Raw genomic sequence first — 26,033 nt, 5'->3', positions numbered from 1 at the left:
AAATGTAAAAGGACTAGCATTAAAGACACGCTTTCTAATGATATCTATTAAAGACACGCTTTCTAATGACATCAGTGGTGTGCTGCTATTTAATAATTGGCTGGGGTTGGGGAGAGCCTTGGTTTGTGCTGCTTACTGATTTCCTTGTGTAAATGCTCCCACTGTGACTGATTTCAGGTCACTGAACATCGAGTTGGGAAAAAGTGGGCACAGTTGGGCGTCACAAGGAGGTAGCAGCCAGCTCCAGGCCACTGCAGTAATGACAGTAAGTGCCTGTAAAGTGCCTCACAGTTTCTGAAGTTCTGTTATGTTCCCCATCTGATGTCATGTGTGTGCCTGACTTTGGGGGCTGCAAAAGATGACCATGATCTGAGCTTTGCAGGGAAAGGCTCATTCCTGCAGCTCCCATCCAGGATTTGCACAGCACAGATCTTGCCCTGGCTGTCTTATCCCCATCGACAGCAGAAGCATGCAGCACTCACTGTGTCCCTGGGACCAGGTTGAATGTCCTCTACATATTACCACAATCTGTCCTCTCACCAGTTTCAAGGGGAAGCCATTCTTGTTTTCTTTTTATAGAAGGGAGAGAAAAAAAGGCCATGAGGGAGGTAGGAATTGGCCAAGGTCATGCAGGCAGGAAGAAGCTGCACAGGTTTTCTGAGTCAACACAAGTCTCTCTGATTCCAAAATCAGATCCCTGCTAGGCGCCGTGGCTCATGCCTGTAATCCCAGCACTTTGGGAGACCGAGGGGGGTGGGTCACCTCAGGTCAGGGGTTTGAGACTAGCCTGAACAACATGGTGAAAACCCGTCTCTACTAAAAATACAAAAATGGGCTGGGCATGGTGGCAAGCACCTGTAATCCCAGCTATTCAGGAGGCTGAGGCAGTAAAATCGCTTGAGTCCAGGAGGCAGAGGTTGCAGTGAGCCAAGATGGCTCCACTGCACTCCAGCCTGGGCAACAAGAGTGAAACTCCATCTTAAACAAACAAACAAATAAACATCAGATCTCTTATCCAATTTTCCCCAAAGTTCCACATTCTAAAAAGTTACTAAGAAATGCTGTTAAACCATGTTGTTTACTGCAGGACTTCCCAGAGCCTTAAAAATTCTAACAAATATCACGGCTCTCCAAGAGAAAGACTGGGAATGCAGCATTTCCCAACATAGTTGCCTCTGAGCTCTCCTTTCACTGGGTCTCCTGACCTAAGGAACACATTTTGGAGACTGTTGTACTGTTCCACAGTCCTCCAGGAATGACAGACTTCTAGGACTGGTAGGGGCCATACAGGTCATCGGGTCCAATACTCCATCCAGAGACAGGGAGCTCATGCCCTTCCATCATGTCCCCATTGATCTTTGAACAGCAATCTCTATTTCTTCCAAATCTGGTGTTTTAGATCTCCTCTCAGGACCAGTGCTGAAGAGAAAGGGACTGATGGTTCTGCAGAACCCACACCGTGCAGGCTCCTCTCACTCCCCTAGCCCTCAGGACAGCAAACCCGTGCAATGAGCATCATCATACCCAGTGTCAGATGAGGACTGTAGGCACAGAGAGATTTAGGCAGCTTCCTCCAGGCCCCCTCTCAATTCTAACTCTTAACTGCCATGTATCTTTGGCTCCCTTAGTAAGATGGAAGCATGGAGAGGAGGAATGACTAATTTACAGCCTTGGAAATGTAGAATTAGGAAAGCCTCACAAAGGGGATGAGTGGGAGGATGATGAGTGAGCCGCAGTTTGGCAGGTGGATAACAAGAGGAAAGGGCATGCTGGCTAAAAGGACAGCATGTGCAAAGGCCCTGGGGTGAGAAAGAGCAAGGCACTGTCAGGGCAGGAGCAGGAGGGGTGCAGTGAGGGTAAGCCAGCTAGAGTGGGGGGCCCAGCCATGTGGACTGTTGCAGACAGTAAGGGTAAGGCAGGACAGGAGGCCAGGGGATCTGACAGGCTGAGCAGGGGCAGAAAGAGAGGCTGAGAATTGGGAACAGGATCCTATAGCTGGTAAAGCACCGGGTGGAGAGGGTAATCAGGAGTCCGTCATTCCGGTATAGCACTTTACAGTATGCCACCCCTTCCATGCACACATCCTTCTCTCCTGCAAACACTCCCCATGCCTGAAACCCCAGCTTCCAGCACAGGGTCTGGCACTGATCTTCAGAACATTCTCATTCCTGAATCAGTGAGTAAATAAATGCCCCCTTGCAGAAGTCCTAGAGGAAGGCAGAAAGGCCACCAAATCTTATAGGGGAAAGAGAGACTTGGGAAAGTTAATGACCAGCCCAAATTGACAATCCGTAAGAAGGGGACAGGGCTTGAACTCAGACCTTTTGGGTCCAAGACTCAGAGCTCGGTTCACTGCCCTGAACAGGACACTGGTCCCAGCATTGGGATTCAAGGTGGGGACTGACCTCAGGGTCAGCAGGAAGTGCTCTGCCAACAGAGGAGCCACCAGCCTGGCCAGCCGGGGGCAGCCCGGGCAGCTGCTTTCAAGGGACAGAGTGCAGGAGGGATTGGGCCTGGAGGAGTCCTCACACCCCTCCACACTGAAGATTCCAAAAGTCTGGTGGGGGGATTCTGTGGGTGGTGAATGGCCCCTGAGTTGGGGTCTACAGAGCTGGGGAGACTTCAAGCCAGGCAGCAGCCAGCCAGTTGGAGGGAGACCCCTTCCACTCCACTGCCACCTTCTATCACCAACTACATTATCCCCAAGACTCTGTTCCCTGGCCCCCAGAGAATTGCAGGCCCAGGGCAGCCCCTTGACCTTCCTGGTTCATCCTGGCCATATGCCCTGCCCTGTCCCAGGGCTTGCTCCAAACCAACGAGGACCTGGGTCTTATCCGAGGAGAGTGGCCTGCAGGAGATACCCACCTTACCTCAACTCACCCTCATCAACCAGGACACTTCCTGATTTTCATTTGTACACTTAGATCTTGGGGCTACAGTAGGGCATGGTTTATTGTTCAGTCAGCTTCCTACCCATGGACCTAATCACAAATACTCTGCAGTGGCTCTGTATCTTGGGGAATGAAGCATGGTCTACACGGGAAGAGATGTGGTCTGCATCTCCACGGTCTGTATGGGAAGCTGTGTGTTTCCCCTTTGAGGCGTTTTCTTCACTCACACAATGAGACAGCTGAACCAGCTCAGTGTTTCTGGAGGCATGACCCAGAAACCACTTACATCAGAAGTGTCAAAGGAGAGTGCTGACACGTGGATCCCCAGGCCCCAACCCAGATCTATGAAATCAGAATCTCTGAAGTCAGCAGCCAGGAATATGCATTTTAATTCATGCCCTGCCCCACCCACTCAGGTGACTCAGATGGACACTACAGTTTGGAAACCAACAGAGTCCATGGTCTCTGACCTAGTCTTTGATTTCACTACACTTTCTTTTAGAGAAATATAGGGTATTTGTCTGGGGCCTGCTGTTTGTCCACTCCAATAACTTCCTCACTCAGGAAGTGAGGAAGACTTCATAGATGTTCCATAAGATAGTCCCCTAGAGATAAGCCCAGGTTATTGGAGGAACTAAATATGTAGAATTCAAACCATTGGAATTCCTCTCAGGAAACAGGCTGAGGTGGGCTGGAGGGGCCAGAGGCGGGGAGCGTCACAGGGAAATCCTACCCACAGATGCATTTAGTTCATTGCAAGTTTCCAGCGGAGGGATTTAACAGGTTTAAAGAAGTTTTCTGTGAATCTTTGTTAAGGGAGTGTATGTACAAACAAACAGGGAGGGTTTTTTTTAGTAAAAAGTTAATCGGCTTAAAGTGTGCAACTAAATAAGCAAAGCTTACATTAAAGTGACCCACAGAGAAAGGACCCCTAGAAAGAAAGTTCTAGGAAATACAATATGGCCTCTATGTTCTTTTGTAGTTCCACGCTATAAATATTCATGGGACGGTGTTAATGGGGTCCACAGCTCTATGCAACCACAATAGTTTTTTTGTTTATTCTCAGGACCATGAACTTTGAAACCATGACCCTAAATTTCAGGACTCTGCATTCAGGCGCATTTGCAGAACAGGAGGGGAGAGGTTCGGGCTCTCGGAGGAGAGGAAACAGGCGAGATGTGAATCACGCCTCCTGGATCTTTTGGTTGAGATTAAAGGGTAGGGTCTGTTTAGTGTGAGAAGCCTCCTGTCTCCAGGGTCCCCAGCTGCTCCTGCCTGGGGAGATGGCCTTCTCCAGGAATAGATGGCTCAGTTGCTCAAGCATATGGCAGAGAGGAGTGGAGAGCTGTAAATGTTTTAACAGGATCAAACAGATTTGGTGCAAGTTTTACATCGAAGACTTGGAAAACTTTAAAATTGAGGAATTTCTAAGACAGAGAATTTGAAAGTCATCTAAGCGATGTCCTTGTTTTCCATATGAGGAAACTGGGGTCCAAGAAGGTCAAATGACTTGCTTAAAATATTGCATCTAGAAGCCACGTCTGGGACTCTCGACCATGGGCTTTCCCTACACCAGAAATGGCATATAAGAGACAAGCATGTGCCTCCCCTTACCCACTCTTGCTCAGGACAGATATTCCTAATTGATCACATCTCTCCTGTCCATTGAGCCTGGACACAGTCTCTGAATCCATCTCAACACAGTGCTACAGAGGGCCAACAGAAATGGACAGATATGGCGCGTGAGTTGAGACCTGTTTGCCACCTATGCCCTACAGCATGCTGGCAACATTCATAATCCGTTACCCATTTTTTCCAGCTAAGGATTTTCCATTTTCTAACTCTCCATGTTAAAGGTCAGTCAGGACCTAGGAGAGCGCCCTACACAGCTAGGTCCTCTACAGCCGCTCTGAAAGCTGACTGTTCTTCAAGAGAACACACAGCCCTGCCCTCTGCCTTGGCTGGCATCATCCTACTTAACAGATGAGCCAAGAGGATCTGGCTGGTGCCTGGGCTGGTGACCACCTTGCTTACAGCAGATACAGTCTCTGGCCTCGCCTCCTCATCTGTATCATAATATGGTTGCACCACTACATTTCAGAAATGTCACAGCTTGGCTTTCCCAGCAGGGCTCAGTTGAATCAACAAACACACCTGCTCAGCTAATTTCCAAAAAAGAAAAATTAGCCACAGATTGGTTTCGCCAGGCAGGCCATATCTGTAAGGCTGTTTAAGTTTTACAGCTCCAACTAGGTTTCATCTCACATGCCACCCCACTCAATGGGTGGTGTTTCTTTGAGCAGTGTAAGGTGACTTCTTGGACCCATAGGAAAGAGAGGCATGATCAATTAGTAATATATGCCATTGGCAGGGGGTGTGGAGTGGGGAGAGGGTCGCATGTGCCACACATTTGCCAGTCACAAATTACACTGTAAGGACACTAAAAATGGCCAGGTGCGATGGCTCATGCCTGTAATCCCGGCACTTTGGGAGGCCGAGGCCGGTAGATCACTTGAGGTCAGGAGTTTAAGATTAGCCTGAGAAACATAGCAAAACCCTGTTTCTACTAAAAAAAATACAAAAATTAGCCCGGCATCATGGTGCACACCTGTAATCCCAGCTACTCGGGAAGCTGAGGCAGGAGAATTGTTTGAACCTGGGAGGCAGAGATTGCAGTAAGCTAAGATTGCACTCCAGTCTCGGCAACAGAGTGAGACTCTGTCTCAAAAAACAAAAACAAAACAACAACAACAACAAAAATACAGATACTAAAAACATTTCAGTCCAGGTAATAGCTGGGGCAAGGCCTGAACCAAGATTAACATCATTGTTTGTATACTTATTCTTCACCCTCTCCACTCTGCTCTGTGTCCAGGAAGCCTGCTTCTGTGGATGGCATCCTCCAGTTTCCCCTCAGGTTTCCTCCAACTTCTGGTTGCTTTCAACTAGGAAGGGATCCTGGCAGACCCTAGGGAAGAGGAGAGAGGCCATGCATTTCTTCCCTGCTGGATGCTACAGGTCTAGCCATAGACACATCCATCCACAACTTCCCCTCCTACCCAGTTCCAGCTCCAGTAGCTCTGCTCCCTCCCCTGCCCTCACCATAGGGATAACGGGCTCATCTCTGGGTGTCTCACCTCTCCTGTTTGCTCCCTTAACTCTGCATCTCTAATTAGCCCCTTCGTGAAGGTCTCTTCATCTGAAACAGCTGGGATAAATTCTGTTTCCTGCTGGGACTCTGACTTATAGAGCTTTTCTAAGAAAATCTTTCCATTATTTCCATAGCCAAATAGGAAGATGGGATTCTGGCTGGTAATGGAGATGACTACGTTGGCCTATGCCGACACCTTTCACTGCTTAATTGGGCAGAATATGACTTACTGTTATCTCATGCCTGCTGCGTTCCCACAGCATGAGCTCACACGGACTCCATTAGGTAATGGAGAGAGGATGCAGTTTAGGTCCTAATAAGCCAAAGCTTCTTGGGCTCTAATTTTACATCTTATGTGCTTGATTTGAGGACCAGGCACATCTCATAAGCCCTAATATCTTCACTGTGAAATGATCTTTTGTAGAGCCATAAGGTGCAATGTAATTATGCAGGACTCATTCTGAAGACAATGGCCATGGGAGACCCTAAGTCACAGAGGATGGAAAGATACACTAGGTGGAGAGGGAAGGAGGACTGGGATCTACCTCCGGCCATGCCAAGAGGTATTCAGATGGCCTTGGACAAGTTACTGCCCCTCCCAGGCCTTCAGGGTTCTCACAGGAAACATTAAAAGCTTAGAATAAATAATCCTTTAGGTTCCTTCCAGCTTTAATGTTCTAGAAGATTTGACTCAAAGACCTTGCTTGGTGTAGCTGGCTAACTTTCAGTCATGGTAGTGGGCCTGTTGCCATTTTGACTACATTTTCTTCATAAAGGTCCAGCCAATTTAGCTTATTGTGGCAGATATTGCTCATTGTCCATGAATACTTCTCTCCCTTCTTTCATTTTAAGAGAACCTCTGATTTTTAGCTCCAGGTCCTCCAAAATAAAGCTTTTCCAGACTCCCAAATAGCTACCTGTGGCCAAGTGACTAAGTTCTGTCCAAGGAGATGAAGCAGAAGCAACAAATGGCAGCTCCCAAGAAGCTGGTTCTCCCACATTCTTTGTCCCTTTTTCTTTTCCACCCCTCCTGTATCCAAACCATGCCCGTGATGGTTTGAGTTCTGCATACCATCTTGACCATGAGGACAAGGACCTCAACTGAGGGAGAGTGGAGTGGCAGACTGGAAGGAGCTTTGATCTTAGATCTTGAAGGACTTCCTGAAGCAGAACTGCCATATCAGCCCTGAATGGAGACCTCCAGATTTTGATGTGAGAAAAAAATAGACTTCTAGCTTGTTTAAGCCAATGTCCCAGATACCAGTATATTGCCTCTTGGCTCCAAATCTATCCTTCTTTGTCTTGCTTTGTGACACTGGAGCTGGACCCTATAAACATTGCTCCTTCACCTGTTGACACCATGTCAGGCTTTATCAGTAGAAGACACTGGAAGGACACTGCAAATAGAAGGGGGCCTGCTCTTCCTGGTTCCAGCGGTCTCACATTGCACCCATGGGAGGGGCTGCCAGCAGTGTTCAGGAAAACCGTTGGCACCAACCCTCCAGCGTCTTGCCAGTTTCCACTGGGTAATTCCCTGTTGGTCAATATTTCAGTGAACTCCCCCATTCCAGCGGGCCAGAGCTACTCTCTCTTAAGAAGCTAGAATTTCAGCCCAGGATGGGTGGAGGTGGGGGTGGCCTCCTCCTTCCCTAGTAGTTGCTCCTTGCATCTGCTATTTTTGTTTTCTTCAGTGTTCTCTTTACCCCATTTGGTAGTCAATCCCCTTTTCCTAGTTGATAATTATATTACATTTTCTAATTACTGTTCAAATTACTGGTGTGGTTTCAGTCTCCTCACTGGACCCTGATGGACACAGCAAATTAACTTGGGTCTGTTCCTAGCAATTTAACTTGATCTGAACTGATACAACCACACAAACATATGGGAAAGTCAATGATATGGTGCAGAATAAGCCTTCTGCTTTTTAAAAATACTCTCTCCAAAAATTTTTTGTGGCAAATATGACGGAAAGATAATTAAAGTCCTTAATTTAGTAGGAAAAGGGTTCCCACTAAATGTTTTTTAAAACTATTTAATTAGAAAAATGAGCATGAACAGAAGAAAAGGTGCGTGAATAGGAATTGCAATTAGCAGAAGAAATACAAATGATCAAAATGTGTTTTAAAACATTCAAAATTACTGAAAAAAATACAAATTACAAGTGCAAGTTGAAGAAATAGAAAAATACTTTTCTCTAATCAGCAACGGTTTTTTAAAACTAGAATATATAAACTATTAATCCTAATGGGAGTGTAAAGGAACAAAAGACTTTTAGCTGGGCACGATGCCTCACACCTGTAATCCCAGCACTTTGGGAGGCTGATGTAGGTAGGTCACTTGGGCCCAGGAGTTTGAGACCAGCCTGGCCAACATGACAAAAAAAAAAAATTAGCCGGGTGTTCTGGTGCACACCTATAGTTCCAGCCACTCAGAAGGCCGAGGTGGGAGGATCACTTGAGCGCTGGGGTTCGAGGCTGCAGTGAGCTGTGATTGCACCACTGCACTTTAGCCTGGGTGACAGAGTGAGACCCTGTCTCAAAACACAAAAACAAAAAACGAACAAAAAAACTTCTGAAGGGTTGTTTGGAAAGGAGAATCAGAAAGCCTAAATTCATTGGTACTTTTGACCCAGCAATTCTACTTGTAAAAATTTATTCTAAAGAGATAATTCGTGATGTATATAAACATCTAGCTACAGAGATGACTCCAGCATCATTGTTTATAAAAGCAAAACAAAAAGATTGAAGCCAGGTGCAGTGGTTCATGCCTGTAATCCCAGCACATTGGGAGGCCGAGGCAGGCGGATCACCTGTCAGGAGTTCGGGTCCAGCCTGGGCAAAATGGCGAAACCCTGTCTCTACGAAACATACAAAAATCACGTGGTGCATGCACCTATAGTCCCAGGTACTCAGGAGGTTAAGTGGGAGGATCACCTGAGCCCAGGAGGCGGAGGCTGCAGGGAGTAGTGATTATGCCATTGCACTCCAGCCTGGGTGACAAAGCAAGATAAGGAAGGAAGGAAGGGAGGAAGGAAGGGAGGAAGGGAGGGAGGGTGGGAGGGGAGAGACTGAGAAAAAAATCTGTATGTCCAACAATAGGAGATTGCTTAAATAAATCATGGTGCATCTATACAACAGTGTGTAAAACAACTTAAATTGGTTTTGTATCAAGAATGTTTATTACATAAGCATCTTTATTGTCATAGAAAGAGGTTCATGGTACTAAGTGAAATTGAAATAGAAGCAGGTTCAAACCAGTATGTACAGCAATTTCAGGAGAAGAAAAATGTTACAAACATGCCTAGAAAAGGTGTGGGAATATCATACAACAGAATGTTCACAAAAATTACTTCCAGGTAATGGGATTACTGGACATTTTTACTTCTACTTCCTGTATACATTTTCTAAATGTTTTCCAGTGGATGGGAATTAGCTGTCCTATTATGTTTTAAGGAAAACATTTCATGTTAAACCATTATCTCCCTTTCCACCACTTCAAGGGCACCCCAGTGCCTGCTGAATATGTTTGAATGAACTCACACACGTTTCAATGCTGACCTTGGGGCACAACTCAACTCAAGACCCCCCTGCCAAACCACAGAGCCACTATCTATTCCCACCTTCCCTCCCTTCCCATTCCCAAGGCCATAGCCTGCATCCTCATGCTGCAGGCCTCGAACTCTGGGAGGTCCCCCTGCTTCCTGCTTCTACAGATCCTAAGCATCACAGGTCTTCACTGTAACAGTCCTCTGCTGAGAAACCATCAATAGCTCCCCATTTCCTTAGGGATATGTTTCAAATGCCTCAGCTTGACTCCCACTGTTCCAAGCTTATTTCAATCCTGTCATTACCATTCTGCAAAGTAAACCAGAGTAAACTTCCAACTCCAGACACATCACAAACATTCCTCACCTTTGCTGATGCTGTTCATTCTACCTGAAATAGCTTATCTCACATCTCAGCTTCCGCAAATCCAAGACATCCTTCCAGGCCCACCTCAGAGCTTACCAACTCCCTCACCAGGAAGTCTTCCTTGAGTTGACTGCTACCCTTTCTGAGTCCCTCTGGTATCTCATTGACTCAGTTTTCCATTTGACAAATACTGGTTGGGCACCCACCACATGCTGGCACTGTGCTGGTGACTGTGAAGCAAAATCAGTCGCATTTATACTCCTTAGAGCTCATTGTCCAGTGCAGAGACAGTCACTGAACAATAATACATCAGTAATAGACCAAGTTATAAACTGTAAAGAGTGCTTTTCAGAAAAACAAAGGTGATGAGAAACCTGAAAGGGGACCTGATTGAGATTGGGAGCTGGGAAGACCTCACTGGGGAAATGACATGTAAGCTGAGTCCCGGAGGATGAGTCAGAGTTGACCACATATAAAGTCCAGAGACATTTCAGGCAGGAAGAAGAACTGATGTGAGCTGGAGCCTGGCAGGTAAGGGAAGGGAAGCTGAGTCAGAGGAACAAGCAATGACGAGAGCACCCCGGGGCCTGCTGATTGCTCTTATCCCAAGTGCAATGGGGTGACATTAAAGGATTCTAAGCAGGTCTGATCTTGCAAACATGATCACACATGAGTTTGAGAAAGATCACTCTGCAACGCGGAAAACAGATTTTGGGAGGCAAGAGCAGCGTCCAGGAGACCAGTTCAGCCACTACTGCAGCAGCCCAAGTGTGAACTTGGACCAGTGGTAGTGAGGATGGAGAGAAGTGGATGGGCTCAATTTGGAAATAGAATTGACAGCACTTGGGTTGGGCTGAGTGAGAAGAGGAGGGAAGTCAGGTGTCCAGGTAGCAACTGGGTTTCTGTTTTAGGCACCTGGGTGGACTCTGGTACCAGTGTGGTATCTGCACCCATGGGGTCCAGTCCTTAGTGAGCCAAGGAGGAGAGGACAGGAAACCAGTACTGACTTCACAGGGAGGAGAGGCGACCCTGAGACCTGAAAAAGAGTTAAGAAGGAAGGTAGCTTGAGGCTATTGCTGTGGGAAGCCAGCTCACAGGACTCACATCGACTCCAGGCCAGTAACACGGGTGGGAGGCAGGGAAAGAGGCTGGGTGCAAGTTGCAGGATGAGACGGAAGATAAGTGGCCCAGCTGGCAGAGCAGGCAAAGACTCAGGGCTGAACATTTCCACTCAAGTGCTCATGCAGGCGAGCTTGAGAATATTTATTGGTAATTGGCAGAAGTGGTTAGAGGTGGCGTGATCAGAGATAGGTCTGTAACCAATCAGCAGGAAAGCTCTGTTCCTGTTGCTATGTTTGCATCCAGGCAGAACCATATTATGAGCAGGCTGAGTGGGTACCATGAGAAAGCTGCTTCTACACATTTGGTTTATCTGTCATCCTCTCCCTGCTTCATGGGTGAGAGCAAGTGAGCTGTGGAGCAATTAATTATCACTTGCCACATGCTATGTATCCCAGGAGAACTCTTGGCAGCCCTGAGATGGAGAGATTGGCATTCACAGGCCAGTGAAGTTGCTACTTATAGGGAAATTCTAAAATAGGGAATAATACTATGAGTAATAATAATAATAGCAAGAAGGGCCAACAATTAATGACTGCTTGCTAAACACTTCATGTTCACTGCCTCATTTAATCCTCAAACAAGATTATATGATGGGTTTCAATATCATTATTTTCCAAATGAGGAAACTGAGGCTCAAAGAGATTAAGAGACTTGGCAGAAGCAGGTTTAAAGCCATGGGCTGCGTGATGCCAAAAACAATCTCTACAACACGATGCTCACTGCTTCTGCTCTTTATCAGCCTGAGCATCCTTGGGAAAGACTGGCCATCGAAGTCTTCTCCCTCTGGAGATGAGGACAGTGACTGGACCCATCGCCCTCAACTGACCTGACATCCATGCACTGACCCCGGGCCTTCTGGAAGAGTAGTAGAGGAACAGAGACGGGGACAGCTGCATTTTGACACCTGATATTATTCATTTATTCTTCCCCATGCTTTAGGACAGAGAGTACTTGGAAAGCCAGAATTCTCTCATCCTTGTCAGATTCCTAGACAACGGTAAAGAAAAAGATAGGGAGACGGTCATGGGCTTTGGTGCTCAGGGAACAAATACACAAATGTGGCCTTCAGACTGGGCAGCAAGGAGAAGCTCATTCACTGGGGGTGGAGGCAGCCAGGCAAAGCTGGAGGCCCCAGGGTTGAAGAGGTCACATGGCATACAGGGGAAAACAGGGATTAGAGGTCTCAATATCCTGTGCTGGTCCTAGCCCAGGCTCTCCCCTGTGCAAGCACCCTGACCATGGCCTGTAATGCCCCTGAGATCATGTGAGCCCAGGCCATCTCCTGCGAGTGCTCACATCAACTCCTAATTAGAGCTGAGATGACATTACATTAGAATCATGTCTGAACATGGTAAGCATCCAGTAAATATTATTTTTAAAATTATTATCATCCCACAGAAATCCAGCAAGGTTTCTAAGTGGCAGGAAAGTAAATATCTGAACAACCAAAGTGATAGGGTTTGGCTTTGTGTCCCCACCCAAATCTCATCTCCACGTGTCAAGGGAGAGACCTGGTGGGAGGTGATTGGATCACGGGGGCGGTTTCCCTCATGCTCTACTCGTGATAGTGAGCGAGCTTTCGTGAGACCTGATGGTTTACAAGCGGCCATCAGCACTTTTAAATGATGGGAGAAGCCATCAGCTGAATGGAGGCTCAGGCCCAAAGCCACTTATACGTCTCCAAATAGCCAGGGACTGGTTTCTTCGGTGGGGCTCAGACATCTGGTTGGCTTGCAGGCACCAAATGCCTTAGCCTAATGCCATCCTCAGTGAGGCCATTGAGATTCATGGAAGATTTAAGTTTTAGGTCAAAGTGTCTGGGTGTAGCCAGGCATGGTGGCTCAGGCCTGTAATCCCAGCACTCTGGAAGGCTGAGGCAGGCAGATCACTTGAGGCCAGGAGTTCGACACCAGCCTGGCCGATATGGCGAAACTCCATCTCTACTAAAAATACAAAAATTACCCCGGTGTGGTGGCGCATGCACTGTAATCCCAGCTACTCAGGAGGCTGAGGCACAGAAATCACTTGAACCCAGGAGGCAGAGGTTGCAGTGAGCTGGGATCCCACCACTGCACACACACACACACACACACACACACACAATCTCTGAGTATAGAGGAGCTATCAGAATTGGCACCATCAGAAAACATAAATCCCTTAGAACATCACCTGGCTTTGTGTATTAGTCCATTCTCACACTGCAATAAAGATACTACCTGAGACAGGGTAATTTATAAGCAAAAGAGGTTTAATTGACTCACGGTTCTGCATGGATGGAGAAGCCTCAGGAAACTTACAATCATGGTGGAAGGTAAAGAAAGGGGAAGCAGGCACATCTTACATGGCAACAGGAGAGAAAGAGTGCACAGGGGAAACGGTCACTTTTAAACCATCAGGTGTCGCGAAAGCTCACTCACTATCACAAGAACAGCATGAGGGAAACCGCCCCCGCGATTCAATCACCTCCCACCAGGTCTCTCCATTGATGCATGGGGATTACAATTCCAGAGGAGATTTGGGTGGGGACACAAAGCCAGACCCTATCACTTTGATTGTCCAGATATTTAGTTTCCTGCCGCTTGGAAACCTTGCTGGATTTCTGTGGGACGATAATAATTTTAAAAAATGTATTTACTGGATGCTTACCATGTTCAGACATGATTCTAAGTGCTTTCTCTATTTTAATCATTAAATCCTCATAATAACCCTATGTGGGTAGATATTAGTAACCACATTCATAGATAAGGACAGGGTCCCAGCAAGCCTAAGCAGGTTTACCCACAGCCGTGAAGTGGCAGAGCCAGTATTTGAACCCAGGAAATTTGCTTCTAGCACCTGCTGCTTTGCCCCAAGGCTGTCTCAGAAGTACGGAAAGCAGTGCTGTTCATACAATTCAGTTCACTCCACACACTTGCTGGAACATAACAGGTTCTTCAAGGGCGACATAACTCTAGCACTGTGTATTTCATATTTATAGAGTGCTTCTGTTTCTAAGCACAGTACCAAGTGCTTTCATATCAGGTACCAAGTGCCTGTTAATCAGAGTTTCTGTTAACAGCATGATATACACTCGGACACTGAGGCTTTGAAGGCTGAGGGACTTGCTCCAGGTCTCACCACTAGAAAGTGATAGAGCTGAGGCTGGGCGTGGTGGCTCATGCCTGTAATCCTAACACTTTGGGAGGCTGAGGCAAGTGGATCACGAGGTCAGGAGTTTGAGACCAGCTTAGCCAACCTGGCGAAATCCTGTCTCTACTAAAAATATGAAAATTAGCCGGGCGTGGTGGCGGGCATCTGTAATCCCAGCTACTAGGGAGGCTGAGGCAGGACAATCAATTGAATGTGGGAAGCGGATGTTGTAGTAAGCTGAGATCGTGCCACTGCACTCAGGCCTAGATGACAGAGCATGACCGCGTCTCAAAAAAAAAGAAGAAAAAGGAAAGTGACAAAGCTGAGAAGAAAAATTTAAAAATTTAAGTCAGCCCAATTCCAAAGCATGGGTACAGAACCACAACATGTCAGCAAGGTCTTTGTTCTCTACAGTCTGGGGAGGGGCCAGGTGCTCAATCAACCATAGTCCAGGCTGGGGAGTGCCCTGAGAATGACCGGAGAAGCAGTGGTCAGTTGGACGGCCAGAGCTGAGATGCCCTGCTGACCTGTCTACAATCAGCTTCCATCTGGGAGCCTATTCTGCTGTGTAGGCTGAGTCCAGCCCTGGGTAGGAGGCTCCCCAAGGGCAGGGTTGAGTCTAATCAGCACTTAGACCCTCAGCACTCATGCCAGGCCCGCATGCCTGGTGCACTGCATATCTGGGGCTATGTGAATGGCTCAGTGGCATCATGCCTGTCCCCACTCCTCTCCTCTCACTGTGCAGGACAGCAGAGGAAAAGACGCTCTCCAAACACACATACTCCCTTGAGGAAAGGGTGTGCCACACTGATCACTACACTACTGGGTGGGAGAGAAAAGGAAAAAATGGGTTCCATGATGTGACTTGGAGATCTACCTTTGATTATGTTGTTGTGGACTTTTCTGTCTACCAAATATGGGCTCTGTCCACAGAGGCATCGAAGGACCAGCAAGGTCAGGCAGAAAGTCTAGGCCTGAAGCTCAGTTTCCTCATATACAAATGGCAGCCATCACAGCAGCTTGTCTGCTCTGGGGGCTGTGCTGAGGGTCAGTGGGTGGTGTTCTTGCTGTCATTCAGCTCCCAGAGCAGCCCCCTCCAAGAGGGGCCTGATGTGTCTTCCTTCCCGGTCCCCCCTTTCCCAGACTCTGGCACCCCAGTGTGAGACCTGGCCACTGTTGAGAACTCTAGGTTCTGCTTGGCATTGGATGGTCACACACTCCACACGTGCTTGGCTGAGCTGAATTCTCAGCTCGAGCAGCTGTGCCAGTCAGCCAACTGTTCCTCAGGGGGTAAGGCCATGAGCTTCCTCCCCCAGCTCTGCCCCTGGCCCTGTCCTCATCTGCATTTCCTTAAAATCTTTATTGAGATATAACTCATATGCCATAAAATTCACCCTTCACTTACTTTTGAGACTCTATTTAACCACAATGATCAGGTCTGAAATTAAGAATCTCTAACCCTAACTATACTAGATGAAATAAATTGTTTATTGCAAAAATTCAATTTCCTCTACAGCATTTCAACAAGAGTTCAAGAAGTGCTGTGAGCGCCTGCTCTGTACTTTGATAATGTAAATATCATCATATACTTGCCTTGTGCCAAATACTGTGCTCAGCACTTGACAAACATTGTATTATTTAATCCTTATAGCAATCCCAAAAAGTGGATATTACTAGTTCTTTTTTTCCCTGAGGCTCAGGGAAGTTGAGTAACATACTCAAGGTCACACAGCCTTGCCTAGGTGGCAGATTTGGAATCTAGGTCTGTCAGGCATCAGAGCCCGTGTTCTTAACTGGCTCACACCCTGCCCCATTGCACAGTGGAGTGTGAAATTGTGGAGAGAAAGTGGACTAGATTCTGCTCCTGTATCATCTGGAGAAACAGAGAAGACAAACACTTAACTTCAATATGGCCCTGAAATATTTTAATTCCATCAAATCAGCACCTGCCTATCAGCAATGAAATCATAACAAGTTAGAATGAAAATAAAGATGTAAAAATATCAGCCACCCTTACCTAGGTGTGGTCCATGGTGTGGGAGTCTGATGAAGGGCAGGTGGAGTACCAGAGAGATGGTAGCTCACCTTCTAGAGATGCATCATGCCAGGGAGACAAGCTTCCAGGAGGCACCATGTGAGCCTCATCTCTGCTTAAAAACCAGGATGCCCGCCCTGCCATGAAGGTTGGCAACTCCAGAGGAGCACTATCCATGACTCTACAATCTTCCCAATGCCACTCTGGGCACTTTTAGGAGTCCCCAGCACACTGGCCCAGAGCTGCTTCAGTCTCTAGGCTGACAGTACCATGAGGGCTGCTGGCAATAGCTGCCCGAGAGAGGGCTCTTGGTGAGCTCCCAGATGAAACTTGATTGGTAAGATGTCTTGGAGAGAATGGCAGAGTGAGGTGAAACACCAGCTTCCAGATAGAAGTCTGAAAGTGTGGGCTGCTGGTTCCTGAGCCATAAGACACGAGGGACCACCAGCTATATTCATCCTATCTGAACATGGGACCCAGAGCGGTGAATAAGGCCCTGGTATTTACCAAGCCATCCTCTGAAAAGTGAAGCTGGCTATCAGGCAGTTCCCTTAGATTTAACAAACCCAAAAGGCTGTGCAGCATTTTCATATCATTTGAGCCTCATGTAGACAGTTTTTGAGTCACATACCCTCAGCTCACCTCTGGGCAGTTCCATATTTCTGCCGCATGTCTCCCCACCTTTCTGCTCGAGAACTTTTTCTAAATCTGTAGAGCCCTCTATTCCCGGATATTCAGGGAAGTGAATGCCTCGGGGAATGTGGCAAGTCATCTTTTCCAAAACTGGCTGCAACCACATCTCTCATTTCATGTGCCCTTTTAACAATGTGATATTGACATGCCTCCCACGGGAGAGGTGGGTCTATGCTCTCCCACCTTGAACCTGGGAGGGCTTGAGGCCGTGATGGCAGTGACAATGTGTGATTCTGAGGCAAAGCCATCCAAGGTAACACAGCTTCCATTTGGTTCTCTTGGGATGCCTGCACTTAGAATCCAGCTGCCATGCTTCAAGGAAGCCCACATAGACCACATGGAGAAGCCACCTGTAAGAGTTCTGGCCAACTGGTCCCAGGCAACAGACGGCCTCAACAGCCAGACATGTGAGTGAATGAGCCTTCAGATAACTTCAGAACCCACTTGTTGAGTCACCCCAGCCTGTAAGTCTTCCTAGCTGAGGCTCAGCCATCATGGAACAAAGACAAGCCTCCCCTGCTGTGTCTTTTCTAAATTCCTTTTTTTTTTTTTTTTTTTTTGAGGCAGAGTCTCGCTCTGTCGCCCGGACTGGAGTGCAGTGGCCAGATCTCAGCTCACTGCAAGCTCCGCCTCCCGGGTTTACGCCATTCTCCTGCCTCAGCCTCCCGAGTAGCTGGGACTACAGGCGCCGGCCACCTCGCCCGGCTAGTTTTTGTATTTTTAGTAGAGACGGGGTTTCACCATGTTAGCCGGGATGGTCTCGATCTCCTGACCTCGTGATCCGCCCGTCTCGGCCTCCCAAAGTGCTGGGATTACAGGCTTGAGCCACCGCGCCCGGCCTTTTCTAAATTCCTAATCAACAGAATCATGAACATAATAAAACAGAGGTTGTTTTACCCCACTGGTCTGGAATACTTTCTTACATGGGAATAGAAACTACAGCAAGGAGCAGACAGTGAAGGGCAGCAGCCTTTGGATAAATGCTGCAGCCTCCTATTCTCTGGGCAGATAATTTGGGAGGCATTCTGTAAGCTCCTCAAAGGAGCTCCCAGTGGGGTCAGGGGCCCATTGCCTAAAGCAGCTCCCTTGATTCCACTCCCTTCATTGGATTTCCTTCCTCCCTGTCTCATTCCTGCTCCCTCAACCCTGCTTCCTGGGATCACCTTCCACATGAACTATCTACACCAAAGTCCTTGTCTAAGGCTCTTCTTTCTGAAGAATCCAACTAAAACTGGCCTTTTGTCTACCCTGCAAAGCAAGCATTTTTGCTCCCACTCCCATTTTGTAGATGAGGAGACTGAGACATGGAAAGGTAAAAATGACTTGCTCAAGGCCACACAGTGAGTAAGGGGGGCAGGGTCAAGATAAGAACCTAGGCCTTCTGACTTGAATCAGCTTAAAACCTGTGGGTGAGGGCAGGCAGGCAGGAACAGTCCTCCCAAGCTTTGCTCTCAGAGGCATGGTGGTTGGAAGAATGCCTTGTGATTTACTGCCAGTTGAACCCTTAGCTCTATTAACAGTATCAGAAGAAAAACAATTGGCAGAGCTATGGATGACCAGACAGAGAACATCCCCCAGAAGCCCCAGGCCCCTCACCAGCCCCAGGCCAGGAGGGCTTCATAGACTAACTCCCACTCCCCAGTCATTTGATTTAAAAGTCATCCCTTTTACAGCATCAAATAGATTGTCTATTAGTACATTTAAATTTTCCAGCTTAAAACCTGCCTTAAGGTCAGCATGAATATATTCTTTCCATCAGTTTCTAGAAAATCCGTTTATAAAAAGTATCTAACTGTATTTCACCACTGTTCTAAGTACTTTATCAGGAATCATCCCCATTTACAAATGAGGAAGCTAATGCCCAGAGAAATGAAGTGATTTACCCAAGGATACATAGCTTGTAAGTGGCAGAGTAAATGGTAAAAATGGTATTAAAAAATTGCAAAAGTAGTGAAATGATAAAATTAGAAATGGTAAAATTACCAGTTTGTTCAGCTTCTGAGAGGCTGGGCTAGAACCAAAGATCATAGACTCATAGAACACTGGATAGGAAGCAGCCAGCAGGCTCACACTGAAGTGCCTGCAAGGTATGAAGTAGGCCACAGCAAGACGGTTGATGTGGACCAAGAGCACAAGCTCTCTGGACCTGTCACTTTGCAATTCTAACAAGGCAGACATTTTCATTCTGCAGGTAAGGAACTGGGGCCCAGAGAGGAGGGGAATCGTCCAGGTAACACAGCTCCTGAGAAGCCAGGGATAGATTCAAGATCCTCCCCTCTGCATTCTGAGTCCACAGTAGGATGGAGACCCACACCAAGAAGGGAGAGTGGGAGGCGTTTTAGTTTTGCAGCCCTGAGGCAGGTCCTAAAAGGAGAGCTTCTGGCCAGAAGAGTCAGGGAGTTAGGATTTCACTGAGATAGAATGGGAGGCTGCCCCTAAAGGTTTGCATTAAATATGCAACCAAGAAGTACAGTGTCCCCCTAGCCAAGAGGCAAGTCCTTTCTCTGAAACTTCAGTACACTGATGAACTGCTTGCTGGCCTTCCAGACCTAGCTGTGGCTCCACCTCAGGCAACTTCCGCGAGGATGGGCTGACTGAGATGTTACCTTTTCCCCCAGGTTGTCCTTATTATCGCCCTCTTCTGGCCACTCTTAGCATCAATGTAGCCCAGGGAGAGGCCAATGGGTTGGGAGATTTCAAGGAGTCTGAGGAGGGTGCCTGAAGTTGGCTGAAGCTACACTGGCCAGATTCTCTGCCTTCCAGCCCTGCCTGCACATCCCATCCTGTCTGTGAAGAATCACAGAATATGCATGCCCCTGGTTATCTTGTATTTTCTCTAAAATTACTGGGGAAAATGAGGCTGTAACAGGCAAGCCTGCCTCAGGGTTATCCTCCAAGGCTGAGACCGGGAGCTGGGATGTCTCTTTCACACCTGGATTCACAATGCCCAGACCAGCACCCAGCATACTGGAGATGCACAATACATTCCTGAGCAAATCAATCACTTCCCCCACTCCAGCTGCCCACACTGCCTCCCAGAGGCCCCAGCTCACACCCAGCAGGGTCTAGGGTCTGGCAAGTGTGGGAGGTGGTCCAGCCACTCCCTTTATCCCACATCTATTTTCCCAGCTTCAGTGGCCCTCTTTTCAGGCCCAAGCTGCCGTTCCAACAGTGCTCTGGAGCCTCTTCTCCCTGGCCTTGAATTAGGTCCCATGAGGAACTCATGGTACCTGGGCCAGGCATGCTACCTGCTGAGGTTTTCTCCAGTTGTCCAGGAACCAACTCCTCTGCCCACCTTCCTAACTCAGAAGCCCCATGAGGTACAGCAGTAGGTGGATATACTGCAGGAAACTTCCCTTACTAAGATCAGGCCCCTCAAGACTAGTTTGATCTTAAACCTTCACAAGATTCTCAAGTCTCACAAACTCCTCCTGCCTCCTAGTAACCTGGTCTTCCCCAGACTTTACTCAGTCCTGACTCTCCCAACCCCCAGCCTAGACCCGAGCCACTGCAGTGATGGTAACAATAAAAAATAACGACAATGCCACCATTTCACTTGCAGAGAATTTTCCCATAAATCACCTGAGTCCTCCTATAATTACTGCCACCAGTTTAGAGATGAGGAACCTGGAACTGATAGAGGCTTCCAGGGCTTGAAGGGGCGATCACCGGCCCACAGGCCCCGCATAGACCTGGCCAGCCACAGCCCCGGGAAGGAGCACCTGCCCCTCCGAGGGTGGAGGTCGCACTCTTCCCTCCCCATTCTTCTCTGCCGACCGCCAAGGGAAACGGGGCCGCACAAAGCCAAAGATAAACACCACTACCCGCGGGCCACTGGCCATGGGCCAGGAGCGTCTGTGCGAGCCTCTGAGCCCAGCCTCTCCCTGGGAGCGTGAGCACCCCTCTGTCAGTGCTGGAACCGCCCCACACTCATCAGCTTGCTGGAACATGCGCTCGGGGCCCTTCGGAGGCTAAGGCTTCAACGACTCCAGCTCGGAAGCCGCTCCCCTCGGCACTCACGAGCCGGTCGGTGGCCCGGGGAAGCGGGAGCTGCAGCACCCGGGCGGCAACTGCGCCCGAAAGGCCCGTACGCCCCGGGCGCCGCTTCCTGGCGGGATTAGAGCACCTGCCGGCTTCCATCTCCACCCGCCCAGGGCGACCCTCAGGCCGGGACCGCTACAGGGAAGTTTTGCTCATTCTTCCTCGGCGACCCCTTTCCTTTTGCCCGCTGTGACGCTTTTCTTTTTAAAATCTCTTCACAAGAGTAACCACTGATCTTGGGAAACTTTGCGCGAAACTTACAAATGCTGTGAAATCGGAGCCAGGAACTCCATCTGAGCCTGGGAGCGCCGCGCCCAGCCCGGCTCTTCTGCTACGGCCCGGAGCGTCCGGCGGTGGCCAGTGCTGCCCACTCGCTGCCAGGCGGCCCTGGCACCCACCCTGCCCCTGAGCGCCCTCTCGGCCTCGGGCACCCGCCCTGATTAGCTTCGGGAACGCGCCGGCTGCCGACCCCCCGGTGCGCACCGCAAACCTGGGGCCGGGACGTCCCAGCCTCGGAGTGGTTTTTAAGCAATTCCTCGCAGGCATTGTCTTCCCGGGGAGCCGGGGATCTCAGGGGAGGGGAGAGGAGACCCGCCCCACAGACGGTAGCGCAGGCTTGCCCACCACCTCATTTGCATTTCAAAGGCAAACTTCTGCGGGACTTCCCTGGCGGCGGCGGCGGCACCTACCGGCTTTGCAAGGGTCGTGGTAATGCTCCAGCTGCTGCTCGGTGCCCTCCTCGCCGTCCAGCGCCGAGTAGTCTGCGGTGGCGTCCGGGCGCTCCCCGAGTTCCCCGGCGCCGCGAGGCAGCGGCAGCAGCAGCAGCAGTGACACCAGGGCCCCAAGTGCAGTTGCCTGGGGCATGGTGGCGCGGGGCCGGCGGGGGCAGAGGGAGTTGCGTGCACGAAAGCTCAGCTCGGCCGAAGGACGGTGCACACTAGGTCGGTCGGCTGCGGCTGGGACTCGGTGGTTACACAGGGCTGCCGGGCATGGCTCGGGCGCGGAGCAAGTGGAGCGCGGCGCCCCCTGTCTTCGTCGAGGCTCCGGGAAGCAGCTGCTCGGAGCTACTTGCCCGGCGGCCGAGGCTGCGGCGGCTGCGACTGTGGCAGTGGCGGCGGTGGTTGGAGCAGTGGCCGCTCCGCCCCTCTCCACTAGGGCTGGACGACAGCCTTCGCCAGGAGCCCTGGGCAGCCAATCACTCGGGCGCCCGAGGCGAGGCCCCTCCTCTTCCCGGCACCTCCGCAACTTCGGAGGAAGGCGAGCGAGGTGATGATGCTGAAGCCAAGGGCCGGGGGAAGCTCCACGCCCACCCAGCCAAAGGCGCCTGCCCAGGGTGCCACCTCGGCCTCTGGCTCCCAAGAATGCTGTTTCTGAAGATCGAAGCTGGGCTTCCCGCCTTGTTTTATTTCCATAACTCACTTTACAACTCCCCGATGCACACGTGGCCAGAGGCAGCAACAGTGGTTAGAACTCCGAGGGCTGGACCAGGAGCCCTGTGTACACGATTCATGTCACTACCAACGGGCTATGTGCATTCGGGCAGCTGCTTCTCTGCAGGGATGAGTGAATGTCTCTGAGGTCCCTTTCAGCAAAGAAAAAAAAATCGAGGATTTCGATTCTCTCAGCTCTCTCCACATCCCCCAGTCCAGCCATGAAGGGCGCTTGCTGGCGGCACCCACCTACCCTAACCTAGAGGCTGGCAATAGGTAGGAAGAAAGATTTAAGTCCACAGATTTCCCCTCTCGGTGACCCTATCTTTCAGTAAAACAGTCTAAGATTCTTCATACAGTCAAAAAGACACAAATGAACAGCTGTACGTGCTATTTGTGTTACATTACAGACATGTTTTTATTAAATAAGCCACTCACTGTTCACTTGATGGAATAAAAAGGACCAATTTCTGAAGTCTGGTTTTATTTTTTTGCCAATTAAAAACATATGCCCAAATAATTTAGGAGACTAATCAAGAGATACTTGAAAACCACTTCTATTTTGTACCTTAAATGTAAAAATTGTCAGAACTGAGCCATCTTGATTTAGAGATATAAAAAGTATTACTGTGAGGCTTTTCAAAGATCTTTTTACACAAGTAAAATGTCCCTGTCAAGTATAACACACAAATGTGTATGTGTAGACATGTTTTGCATCATGCCCAGTAGAATCTTTTTCCAATTTAAACTGCAAGCAGAAAAATGGACAACTTTCCTTTTGGATTTCCACATGGTTTCACATACATCAATGACAAAATAGTCAACAGGGATCCCAGAGCTGGGCTTCACATCAAACTCCGAAATTTCTTGCACTTACGGGCATCTGTCTTCTCATCTATCAACTAGGATAACAAGTCCTTCACACAAGTAAAGGGCTAGAAGTTAACTACTGGAAGGATGCTACTCATATTTTGTCCTCGTTCTTAGAAATGCAATGTTGACCCTGCCTCATGCTGTTTTCATCAAATGGGCACATAACATACAGAATGGAGCCAGACAGGGCAAGATCTGGTTAGAAACTGGCAGGTGGGAGGAAGGAATTTGAAGGGGATATATGCCACCAAATGGCAGAGAAGGCCAAGTGGCCACAACATAGGCAAAGGAGTGTGAGGGGGTCGAACGGCATGCATTTCTGCCTGAATACCAGAAGGAGTCAAACCCAACGCCATAGCTCTCCGCATTCACCCCTATGAAGGTCACCACCTTTGGGGAGGCAAGTCCAAAGAGTCAACATCTAAAAGGCCTAACAAACTTCTGTGACACTTCCAGGTTTCCAGATGGCACTAGGCAAACCACCAACTGGCTTCCTCATTAGAAGGGAATTCCTCTGGAAAACAGACATGAGAGGCCACCTCTTGTGCAAGCAATGAGGTTGTGAGCTTTTATGACCTCCAATCCCCACCTGGTGAGTAGTGGCCAGTCTTCTCACCAACACCCTTTGTCCAAATATTTTGAAGACAGTGGTGTCGAAGAATGAGCAAGCTGTAGTTTTATGTTATTAAAGTAGAGGGCCAGTTTAGTTGCTACTTTGGCTATCAACCAATAAATGGCAACAAAATATTTGGTTCACTAGAAAGATCAGAAAGGAATGATAGAAAAGGGACACCATAAGATAGAACTATAAAAGCTAAACTCTAATCTGGGTTAGATGATTTTTTTAAAATGTATTTTTTCCTTAATTTAAAAACCATGAAAAAACTGGAGGTAGATTTAGAATAACAGGCTTTATGACATAAAACTGCTCAACTTAGCTCCATTATTACATTCATAATTACTTCAGGGTTTCCTCTGCCTTATCTTTGGGTCCTCTGTGAACCTGAACAAGTGTTTTTCTCCTCTCAGATGTCCATCTCCCACCCAACTCATTCCATCTCTACCCCTATGCCCAAAGTAACTGGGTTCTCTTGCCCCTTCAAATCTACTGAGTTTTATCCACCTGGGCCACTTTCTCATTTTGCCTTTCCAGGCCACTATACATGATAATTTGTTCCAGTGCAGGCAGCAGAACCTCCAAAATAGAGGGCACTCTCATCATGCCAGCTCATTCTTTCATTTACATTGCTGACCACTGAGAAGATACTGAGTTTTTTGGAGAATGTAATTAAATATATTACAATTTTTAGCAGCTGCTTAAAACCCTTCCTGGCTCTCCAAAACCTTTATCCAACCTCCTCAGGGTGGCATACGAGGTCCTCCATCCACCACCAAGCCTTCCTTTTACCTTTCCAGTCTTGGCTCCTTACAACTCCCACATTCCAGTTTTCTGGCATTAAACACCCTACAGTCATCCTAACATGGCCTCGCTGCTTCACACCCTCCATGTCTGCCTGGGACACCTTGATAACCGCATATCCCACATCCTCATACCAGCATCACAGCTACCCTATCTGTGACACTTACCTACCCAGGACTGCCCTACCTTTCTGGTCTATAATTGCAGCAGACCTCTCTGACCAACTCCAACTCAGAATCACCTTCCACGTCTCACTCTCCAGACTCTCCCTTTTCTTCACTGACCTTCAAGATTAAGTCCTGTAATCCTAGTGGCTTAGATTGAGACAATAAGAATAACCATAACATTGGCCAGCCCCACTTATATCAATTTTCCCCTGCAACCATCTCCTGCATGTTTTCCCCTTTGAAATGGCTGTGAAAGTAATCATGCAAACTTTGAAAATCATTTTAAATAATTAAGTAATTTAAAATACATTTATAAACTACACTGATTCCACATGTCCCAATTAGGCTTATTCCCCCCTTTTCTGTTACATTGCACAGTAGCAGTTCCACAAAAATAGTTCACTTGAAATCAAGAAGCTGGTTGCATAAGAGTCCCTTCTGTCCTTAGTTTTCCAACCAGACAAAAAGTGTTCATTAAAGAAATCAAAAGTAATCCAAATTTGTACCATTTGGCTAATGGGAACTGCCAAGTACAGGTGTTGACCGAGGCAGCTAATAAAACTAGAAGAACCAAGAAGGTTGGTCAGGATTTTTAAAAACTAGTCAGAAATGGAAAAACAAAATGTACAAATAGACATGGAGAAATTAACCACTGATTTAAATGTGGCACAATAAAAATAATCTCTTCCATTTGCATAGAACACTAATTTTCAATGCAACTTCTGCATATATTATCTGCCTCCCAGGCTAGAGAGGGTGACACTCCCATTTTACAGTTACAATAGTCAAGACAACAGGGCCCTGAATCTTGATTACTTCTGGGCTAAACATAAGAGCACCTTCAGCTGCTCTGGTTTATCCACAAAACAAGGCTATTTACTCTACCAGCTTCACAGGACGGTTGTGAGGGAACAAGTGAAACTGCTTTGAAAAAGTAGTAAATGCTAAACAAATGCAAAGTATCATCAATCAGAGGATGGCAGGCAAATAGATGGTAAAGTCTGAGTATACAAAATAGGTATACAAAAAAGTCAAAAGAATGGCAATAAAAGAAAAATCATTCCTAAGAAAGACAATCTTACTCATTGGACCATTCTCTCAACTTTACGGTACATTAAAGTCCTTTTTCAAAATATAAATTTAAACCTTTTTTAATACATCATTCTAGGG

At 48.0% G+C, this 26,033-nt stretch overlaps 1 protein-coding gene across 1 annotated transcript in view; it reads right to left on the bottom strand.

The window, feature by feature from the left end:
• The window catches only part of TLL2 (tolloid like 2), a 150,856-nt gene extending 128,547 nt beyond the window's left edge, over window positions 1-22,309 (bottom strand). The window contains exon 1 of the mRNA XM_033187340.1: window positions 21,663-22,309. Coding sequence (XP_033043231.1) covers window positions 21,663-21,837 — 175 coding nt within the window. The 5' untranslated portion in view covers window positions 21,838-22,309. The remainder of the gene's footprint in view (window positions 1-21,662) is intronic.
• Between the last annotated feature and the right edge of the window lie 3,724 nt (window positions 22,310-26,033).

Source organism: Trachypithecus francoisi, unplaced genomic scaffold, assembly GCF_009764315.1.
Source record: "Trachypithecus francoisi isolate TF-2019V2 unplaced genomic scaffold, Tfra_2.0 Contig01579, whole genome shotgun sequence".
NCBI classification, from domain to species: Eukaryota; Metazoa; Chordata; class Mammalia; order Primates; family Cercopithecidae; genus Trachypithecus; species Trachypithecus francoisi.
The sequence above is the reverse complement of the archived record's forward strand: the minus strand, read 5'-3'. Positions and strand labels throughout refer to the sequence as shown.